The sequence below is a fragment of the Epargyreus clarus genome, unplaced genomic scaffold, assembly GCF_041222505.1.
Source record: "Epargyreus clarus isolate Ecla_fem2 unplaced genomic scaffold, WU_Ecla_fem_2.2 ptg000034l, whole genome shotgun sequence".
Taxonomy (NCBI): Eukaryota; Metazoa; Arthropoda; class Insecta; order Lepidoptera; family Hesperiidae; genus Epargyreus; species Epargyreus clarus.
In genome coordinates, this window is record NW_027332239.1 from 6,352 (window position 1) to 16,614 (window position 10,263).

At 41.0% G+C, this 10,263-nt stretch overlaps 2 protein-coding genes across 3 annotated transcripts; one reads left to right on the top strand and one right to left on the bottom strand.

Annotated features, from left to right (window-relative positions):
* Nucleotides 1-294: 294 nt before the first annotated feature.
* Nucleotides 295-2,112, top strand: TBPH (TAR DNA binding protein homolog). The gene has a single exon (XM_073091041.1). It carries the CDS (start codon nucleotides 477-479, stop codon nucleotides 1,365-1,367), a length of 891 nt encoding a protein of 296 aa, XP_072947142.1. The 5' UTR covers nucleotides 295-476; the 3' UTR covers nucleotides 1,368-2,112.
* Nucleotides 2,113-4,103: 1,991 nt separating this feature from the next.
* On the bottom strand, nucleotides 4,104-9,240 carry LOC140755733 (serine/threonine-protein kinase ICK). Of its 2 annotated transcripts, none has more exons than XM_073091037.1 (5): nucleotides 7,579-9,240; nucleotides 7,301-7,363; nucleotides 7,109-7,228; nucleotides 6,165-6,343; nucleotides 4,104-5,421 (listed from the first exon to the last, which is right to left on the bottom strand). In XM_073091037.1, coding segments are annotated over exons 1-5 (1,203 nt in total). In that variant the 5' UTR covers nucleotides 8,418-9,240; the 3' UTR covers nucleotides 4,104-5,419. The 2 variants fall into 2 exon arrangements, with proteins under 2 accessions (XP_072947138.1, XP_072947137.1); XM_073091036.1 differs by having other exon boundaries at nucleotides 6,174-6,343; nucleotides 7,579-9,211.
* Between the last annotated feature and the right edge of the window lie 1,023 nt (nucleotides 9,241-10,263).

A 10,263-nucleotide genomic window follows, 5' to 3' on the forward strand; every position in this document is an offset into this window, starting at 1 on the left:
TTCTTTCATTATTTCATTCTGCTTTATTTCCGTGAAATCGCCAGAACTATTCCGGAAAATTATCAGGAACTATATGCATGCGAATAGAACTCTCTTTTTTAGTGCTCTGCTGGCAATTGCTGTGCTAGTTTCACGGATACATGATTGTATTGTTTTTGTGATTGTTGTTTAGTTTTTATTCATAATACCTATAAGAAATAAAATATTATTAGGGGTAAAACAGAAAAATACTGTATAATAGACTTACTGTACAATTATCCGAATGTCCGGAAGTCTTGTGTTGTCAGCAGTGTCAGATTTATTTTTGACATTGAAGGTAACGTCACGTCATACGTCACGCGTACAACATACATGATAATAATTCACAGGTGAAATCGTAAAAATTACGCGATTCACAACGCAATTACATGTCTTCCAACAGATGATGATGTAAACAAGATGAGGAGCGAAACAGTCAGCGCCTGTTGGTGAGCGCAATGTCGATCGAATACGTATTGGTGAGCGAGGGCGAACAGGACGAGCCCATCGAGCTGCCGACCGAGGAGGACGGCTCGCTGTTGCTGAGCACCATAGCCGCGCAGTTCGCGGGCGCCAGCGGACTCAAGTACCGCTCGGGCGGGCGGCTGCGCGGGCTGCGGCTGGTGGAGGAGCGCGTGCCGCCGCCGGCCGAGGGCTGGGCCGCGCACCGCTACTTTTGCGCGTTCCCGCGCGCCGGTGCGCCGCCCTCGCCGCGCCCGCGCTGCTCCGACCTTATCGTGCTCGGCCTGCCCTGGAAGACCGGCGAGGATGCGGTGCGAGAGTACTTCGCCTCCTTCGGCGAGCTGCTCATGGTGCAGGTGAAACGGGACGCCAAGACCGGCCTGTCCAAGGGGTTCGGCTTCATAAAGTTCGCCGAGTACGAAGCGCAGCTGCGGGCGCTCGGCCGACGGCACATGATCGACGGGCGCTGGTGCGACGTGCGCATCCCCAACAGCAAGGACGGCGGGGCGGCCGCGCACCGCAAGGTGTTCGTCGGCCGCTGCACCGAAAGCATCACCGCCGAAGACCTCCGCGAGTACTTCGGCGCGTTCGGCCAAGTGACGGACGTGTTTGTGCCTAAACCTTTTCGAGCCTTTAGCTTCGTGACTTTCCTGGACCCAGAAGTGGCCCAGTCGCTGTGCGGGCAGGACCATATCATTAAGGGCGTGTCTGTGAACATCTCGACGGCGTCGCCGAAGCGCGAGCAGGGCCCGCGCTCGCAGCTGTTGAGCTGGGGGCTGCTGGAGAGCGGCGCTCCGCGCGTGTATAGCTGGCCGCCCGACGCGTGGCCGCACTCGGCGCACTCGGCCGCGCCACCCGACACCAAGGCCTACCTCAAGTACGAGTGACGCCCGAGGCGTGCTCCTTGTTGACTTCTCACAGATTTTATATGAAAGCGAAAGTGTAAATAATATAATATAGTTTGAGATGAAGTTATGTATACACCTTTTTGTTTTATTTGAGATGTCATTAATGTTATAGTTTTGTTATAAAATTCTACCTACCTAAAATGTGCAATTATCATGTGCCCTGTATTTCACAGCAGTAATACATCTCTGAGAATTAAATTCTATGGCAAGCATGTGTACTTATAAGATTCTTGAAAATTTTAAATCATTTCTGTAAATCTTTATGTTTGATTTCTTGCATGTTATACTAAGTGATAATTTTTGTTACTCATTGATATTTATATAAAGTAGTATTAGAATGGTACAGGATATTGACTACTTTATTTAAATAATTCTATCTCTGTACTTGTATTTCATGTACATTATTTTTATTCTATTTACAGATTTTTACAATTATAAAGAATTAAGGAATGGATAAAGTAACAAATTTAGAAACGAAATTTGCACAAAGTATTTTTACTTTCATGTGATAAATGCAAGCTACATAATGTTCTACAAAATGAAGAGAAAATGGGTATGAATATTTATATGCAAATAGTATTTGTAGCAGAATACTGGTGGTATAGTCAAAGACTGCTGCATTTTAATGTACAAAATTTGTTATTAGCTAGTTAAAAATCTATTAAAGGGTTAAATTATTTTGAATACCAAACAGTCCAACATACATAATAAAAGATAAAATATTCATAGATTATTTCATTTACTGATACAAGGGATATATTTCATAGAATGGGTACATACCAGAAGATATACTTCAGTAATACAAATACTAGCTCTGACAATAAGTATTAAATATTTAGTTCACATATTATTAAATAATATGAGAGTAAAGAATTCTTCATGATTTAACTCCAAAGGCACCACCATCCTACCTTATAACAGCAGTATTATTTGCCACTGTGTTCTGGTTTGATAAGGAGGAAGAGATACTCCTAAGAAGTGTTCCAACAGAGACCTCAGGGGTAGCAATGCAGTGGTGACTGATTTTAAAGAGAACACCAACCCTATGTAAAGTTATTTACAGATATCCACTGGTGGCAATTACTCCTTACCACTACATAATTAATTCACCATTGCACACTCGCACATAAACAATATGTCATATACAAAATCACTTTTGTCGGGTTTCATTATCATTTATCGATATATGATGATGATAAATGATGCACCACACAGTGTCCCTAGTGTTCATGACTTTTGTATGGGTGGCATCACACATGCCATTGGATATAGACTTGGTACACGCACTATAGTAATCTCTGTCAATTGTTTAATCACATAAAATAAGGTGCTAGAGTCCACATCAAACTTCTAGTTTACTCTGAATATAGAAACTAGTCGCGTTGCAACAGCAAATTGTATATATTGGCGGGACCTCGGCACCCATCCACTACCCGCTCTCGCCCACGGGAATATTAGTGCGTAAATGTGCCCTTACTGTCGGTACAGAGTATATGCTTGGAGCTGTGTTCGACCGAATTGGCTCTCTGACTACAACTGCTCGCAACAACTTCAGAGCGGACTAGAAATTTGGCGCGGACTAAATCCTTATTAAAGAAATGGTCATAATATACAAAAATATCCTAAAACAACAAATAAGGAAATATTCATTCATTTACAATTTTATATGCCCTTATTGAAAATTGTTGCTTAATTATAGAACAATATGCCTGTTTATTATTTTTATAGCTTTGAAAAATTTATGAGACCATATTAATAATAATAATAATAATCATTTATTTCAGAATTGGATTCCATATTATAAAATGAAATTAATCGCAAATTTCAACAAATAAAATGAAATAAAATAAAATTGAATATAAATAAGATTAAATATAAAATGAAATAGAATGTAGTGTTATACAATTTTGTTTACAACTGTGTTAGTAAATTACACTATGGATATCTTATACTTCACGACAAGAGAGAGTACAGAGAGACAGGCATAAAGCAACTAATGTATATGGACAACTCTTAACGTTTCCTACCCGTGACTACTCCCACCCAGAACTTTGTATGGGACAATCTAGCCTTTCCGCAATAATTTCCAAAATACTATTGACTCTACTCCGCAATCGGTAAAACATAGAAGCAACCCTCTTTCTCATTATGGCATGGAAGCCGTCAACCCGGGCGGCTGTGAACATCTGAGTTGCGCTGCAATTTCGTGGCAACAGTATTCTGTAAGCATTGTTGTATTATACCCTTAGAGTATCACATACCCGACGCGTGTACCTGACCTACAGACTGCTCGAGTAAAATGATTGACAATAAGCTCTGAAAAGCGTTATTTTTACATCCCCGTTGCAGCGATATTACATCGTATTGGTAGTGCCTGTCTCTCTATCTCTAAATCCAAATCATCCTTCAGATCTTCAGCAACTGTGTGACCTAAACATTTTAAATGTTTAACAATTATTTTACAACAGGAGGACAATTTAATTTATTTAACAGGAGGTACCACCCCTGTCGGCCGAATTTTTAGGCCCTACTGGTCCAATATGGGCAATACTGATCAATATTAGCTTAAAAATGTCTAAAAACTTTTATGTAGGTACACCTATCGTTATTTTAAACATTTAGCTAGGGCAAAAGTTTTTAAGTATATGAAGTTCAAATCACCAAAATCGCTCAAGATTGGATTTTTCACTGTAGGTATTGGATGAAATCTCTCAATAAATGAAAAATAAACTGCTCATCACCTTTATTATAAACCATACATATATTATGTAGTCGTATAAAAGTGCACAACAGACAACAATTGCGTAACCCTTTAGTTAATTAGTTATACTCGATTGCATTACAAACAATTATCAGTAAAAAGAGCATAATATTATGATGATCATTACTGATCCGTCTGTCTGTAGTTACGGCGTTAGATTGTCTTTCAGGACTAGTATAATTAGTATAATAATTATGTTCACTATTTAAGATTGACACACTTATAGTAATTTTATTTTATATCTACCTCAGGCTGGCTATCGTGGTTCCATAAACATTTTTATCATGTGTATTTAGCATGTCCAAGTAATATTTGAAATCCGCGCTCAAATCTCAGAGATAAAACTGACAGCTCGCATGTCAAAGTCAAAATTTAAAAATATGTATATAGTCCGACAAAATTACCTGTGAGGTTCCCCCCGTTAAGCAGCGGGGTTGGTATAATTTTAATGTTGTCTCATTATATTATTTAATAATATTATATTATTATGAAAGAATATTGAAAATCCGGGGGGTATTCACTCCCTTGAGAATTTGCCCGGGCAAAGAAGGTACCGTCGAGACCCGGATGAACCATACCCACCCCCCCATATTGCAAATGCAGACGCGGCATATGAGAGACCGGTGGGTACGAAGTCCCATCTTGCTTGCTTGACTTATCTGTGTGGGCGGAGATAGTCTGTATCAAAGAGTATAAGTAACCTATGGTATGAAGTGTAAAGTTAACGAGAACCATCTCTAGCCAGTTAATAAATTATCTAACGATTTTCTTACCAAAAATCTAATTTTACAAGGTCAGCATACTAGAAATCCTCAAATTTCAATCATGGACAGACAAAACTTGGATGGATCGATTATTATTGACAGACGAAAGTCGTTAAATTTGGAAGGCCCTTAGTGTAGCACGTGGGTAATTTAAAAAAATAAGCTATGAAATTATTTTAGACTACGTAAATAGTTAAGTTTTTGTATAGTTCTATTAAGTACCCCAGTCACCACAATTAATACTTTTATCTCACATTTCACTTTGTTGACAACTGGACAATTCACATCACTCTTTTGCTACACTAGCGCCATTTTGGAGGGATTACCGAAATGTTGTTTACTGGTTACAGCTGGACATTTATAACTCCTTAACTTTTAACCTTTTTACCTAATTTAAAAGTTACATTCCTATCATTGACGTCATTTAAATCTCATCATCTGAAATTTCATCGCAAATATTTGGCAGCCCAATCCACACGCGCCATACCGCTACCCACAGTGGTCGTCTCTGAAACAATCAGATACGTAGTTCCTAATAATTGTCTAGTGTGTCTTATACTAATGATCTCATACTGCATATACAGCGCATACTCGTACAAGAATAATTGCTTATAGGGAATATACCTTAAGAGCAAATCCGAATTTATTATTATATCATTGGAAATGACAGAATAAAACTATATTTTTTCATATTAAGTCATAAGAAGTAGCAAACGAGAATACAGGCTACCTCATAGAAAGTGACAACTGTTGCCCCTGGACATCTATAATAAATCACAGATAGGATTAGAGTCCTATCTGATAGCCTGAGGACTGAATTAGAAGGCCTCATATAAGTTGCCATGCCGGCCTTATGTTATAATTCAAAACAATACATGTGTCATTGGGCAGAAATATGCACGGCGGTGGTACCTTCGCAGTCCAACACGAAGAGTTCTAGTACATTTTCGTTCCATAGTTGATTATAGGGACCAAAATAGATCTACGATATGCCCTGCCTGTCGTAAAAGGCGACTAAAATGGGTAAAGCCGAATAGAGACACGGCGCTCGGAGGACTCCGGTTATGTTCCATTGGAGATACCGAATAAAGTATGGCATGAGTCTATAATCAGGTCTTCTCATCACTGATGTTCCCATGCGGCAATTAATATTAATCGGACTGGATGTGGAAATATGTATTTCAGTTCAATCGCCGCGAATTCAAGCAGTCATGCATGACGGGTAGTCAGCCTCGCTGAAACTCAACTCACACTCATTACCGTGGTGTGATCGCAGCGGGATCGAACGGAACAACGTAGTGTCGATACGCGAGCCGGCCACGTAGCGCGCCGCGCCGAGGTAAGCCGCGGCCGCGCCGCCGCCGGCCGCCCCCGCACCCCCCGCAACGCCCGCAGCACCATTGCGCACCGTCGAATGCACTACTTCACCTCTGTAAGATACAGCCATGCAGCCACCGGTAAATTTGGTTAACTCAATACACATGTGTATATGCGTCAACGACGACTTTAGAATTTTCCCGGGTTAAACATTTTTAGTTTACGATTTTAAAACTAGAACTTATGTTATATGTCAAAAAAAAATAATAACTTTTAACATTACTGTTGTAGATTCAGTTAAAAAGAAAAAATATTTTCAAAGGTATGTAAAGTCTACCAATAGTACCAATACGCACTTGGCCAGCGCGGTGGACTATGGCCTAATTATTCTCATTCTGAGAGAAGAACCATTACTGTCCCACTGCTTGGCACGGGGCCAAGCAGTGGGACAGTAATGGGTTGATGATGATGATGATGATTGTAAATTATTTTTATTATGTAACAGGTACTCACGATATGCGTTTTTTAGTTCCATATCATACATACGACATACATGTCGTGAAATGAAATGAAATATATTTATTTTGCATAGGCCAACGACGGCACTTACAAACCTAGTGAACCTAGAACGTGGAACCTAGAATAGTATAATTGTGGAAATAGTTTGGGGCGCTTTTCGAACCTGATAAATGGAGCACCCACGCTTTTTTCACAATTATACTATTTACTGTTCCTTAATTGATTCTTAGATTGAAAATTATTCCCTAATTTTTAGTTGATTTTATCATAAAAGCGTGTTTTTAGTTTTTTGAACTATATTTATGATACATCAAATAACTGCCTACCTTCTTTGAATTAATAAAAAATATCATACGCACCCTAGTATGTCGGCGAATCTATCCCGTATAGACATTGGCGCCGCAGGCGGCAAGGTGGGCAATGTAAGGGGTTGAGGGGCGGGTGGCTGTGAATTTTCATTTTCTCCTCTTGCAGTACTTCTAAAAAAGAATGCTATTATTCCTAAAACTACTTCACTGTATATTAAATGAGCTAGAAAAACTAAAAATAACCTTCTCGCTCGTGATGTAGGAGGTGGAAGAACAAGAGCAGTGCCGACTGCAAAGTATGGAAACCTGAAAAACAAAAACATGCCTTTGTATATAACAAACATAAATACTATTCGGAAAATACTGCTACTACATAAATACAAGGAAGACGGACATGTTTTAAGAACTGTCATACAAACTTATAATTTACGTTAAAATCTCTGCTGTTTACTTTCAAGTCACGATTACTCGATCAAATAGGGAATGATGATTCTACCTAATAAACCTTAAATTAATAATACCTTAACGCTTGGGGCGCAGTCGGGCGGTTTCGGGGCGGATACCTTAACAGCGACGCCAATAGCGCTAGAGCGGGTGGTGAAGCAGTAGGTACGATACGGCCAAGCGGTACACCTCCGCTTGTAGGAAAACGAAAACGTAAAGCTTCGGCAAGCGCGTACCCTTCCGGCCATTCGTCGCGGTCTGGAGTGCCGAGGACGGCAGTGATCTTGTATAACTGGTCGATCTCCGAATTGCCCGGAAAAAGCGGACGACACGTATAGAGCTCTGCCATAATACATCCTAAGGCCCATAAGTCTATGGGGGCGCCGTATCTTGTGTCGTGCAGTAGTACCTCGGGAGCACGATACCACCGAGTCGACACATAATCGGTGTAGGGTGGACGAGACCTAACCTCCCTAGCCAACCCTAAGTCTGCAATTTTAACGAGCTCGGGTCCAGCACAAAGCAAATTTTCCGGTTTTAGGTCCCGATGAAAAAACCCGTGGCGGTGCATATGAGCAAGCCCCTGTAAAACTTGGTATAGAATATTGCGCAACACCGGTTCCGGATATGGCCGCTCGGCATCTCGAATCAGTTGATACAGATTACCACGCATGTACTCAAAGACGAAATATAATGTATCATTTTCTCGGATGACTTCGCGCAATTTTACAATGTTAGCGTGATTTAGTTTTTTCAGCGACTTGACTTCGCGCAAGTTCATAGCCTCATCCCACGAATAATATTTGCGCTTCATGCGCTTTATGGCGACCTTCTCGCCAGAGTCACGACGCTGGGCCAGCACCACGGAACCGTACGTGCCATCGCCGAGCTGCTGCAGCACCACGTATCGGTTCATATCCGCTGCTCAACGTCCCGTGAGTAATTTATATCCACATTACCACATACTTTTATTTATATTCTCAGCTTCATTACTTGCATTCATGCATGTTTGTTATCACAATGTAACAAAAACAATAATCCCATTAGTAAAAGTATACATACTGAATTTAGGAATGCACAATAATTAAATTTAACCTAAGAATATTTAATATTATTTTTTATGACTTAGCAATCTTGATGATGACTTTAATTTTATAAAGGACCATAGAATCATTACTATGCAACAAAATCTTCAGGGTTTGTAGTAATTCTTGTTTGATTCAGTATTAATAAATGTCTTTCAATATTTGTGTGATGCAAACCCGTTACCATGGCGATCAATAAGACCAAAGAGAATATATCCACTACGTTTTAAATAACTCTTTTGTTTATGTATCTGCTTCAGCCCTTACGTAGACTGGATTCGCATTGTCCGGTCTTCGCGTGAAACTGATGATTTTTCTTTTTGATCCGTTCTCACGATTGTTGACCCGTTGATCTATATTCTGCCCACAGGGGCACACTCGCATAGCCCACAGCATAACACTCAAAACAAGGCATGGGAACCAGGTCCGCTTTCGTGAGCTAGCGAAAAGCCAGTCAGCCAAAGAGTATAGAAATTATGTATACCTAAACGAATATAGAGTATAGTAAAATGTACATATATAGTATATAGACTGTGTAATATAAAACTGCTATGGGGATTTTAATCAAGACTATAGTAAAGGCGGGGGGGCATACTTCCATCCAAAATGACTTTTTGTGTATATACTAGCGCCACGTGACGAGCCGCCCCAGAAGCTTCAAATTAAAATGGCGACTGTGAGTGATACCTGTCAATGATGTGTCTGTTGTCAAATGTAAAAAATTTAACGAAATTGCGGACATTTGACAACAGATGCAGCGTGTTCTGTGATAGTAAGTTAACCTACATGACGGTATAAACACCACGGCACTGACGGTTGGAGTATGGGTGTTCTGTCAACTATGGACTGTGGTTGACTGGTAGCTGGTAGTTTATAGAGATGGGTTGTACTAGGTAAATTTGGGACTAGGTATGCCTGTTCCTAGTATTTAAAAATACGTGATCCAGAAACTTGTTCCACCTAGTCCCATAAAGTCTCATTAGTTAACACAATTTGGTGTGGACTAGGTACTTGTTCTTTGTCCCTGTAGTTCCGGGACTAGAATAGGGCTACGGTAACTCCCGCCTGTCGTAAGAGGCGACTAAAAGGGGGCTTCCTGGGTTGCGGGCGGCAAGATTGGGAGCTCTAGCCGTCCAGTAAGCGATCCCGGGAAGGACCGCGGTATGTGTGGTCGCATAGCGTCGTGTACACCAAATGGTGTGGGAGGAGCGAAAGCTGCTCCCCTAGGGCAGAGCCCGATCGGGGCATCGCGCTTGGAGGACTCCGGTTGCGTTCCGTCGCAGATCCCGAAGTTCTCCAACAAGCGTTGAGGACGGCCACCGGGTGGGTTTTAGTGCGGTAAGAATCCCACATAACCCGGCGTCGCTCCCACGTCGTCGGGTACCTTTTGAAGGTTTCCCCCTCGTTAAGAAAAAGAAAGGTACTTATTCTTGGACTAGGAAGCTAGTTCGTTCATGCCTTGCATCAATAGGTAAGGGCGGGAAGGGCTGCACGCGCACTCACTTATAATAATGAATTGTAATCTTTGCTTCATACTTTATACAGGCTTAGGACTGTCAACGTTAGATTCAACAAAATAGTAGTTTAATTTATCATTAAAGGTTTCGCGAGCCGGCGCGGCGTCCACTTAAATGACATTCGTATAGATTCGGAATAGATACACGACTGAACAATTCC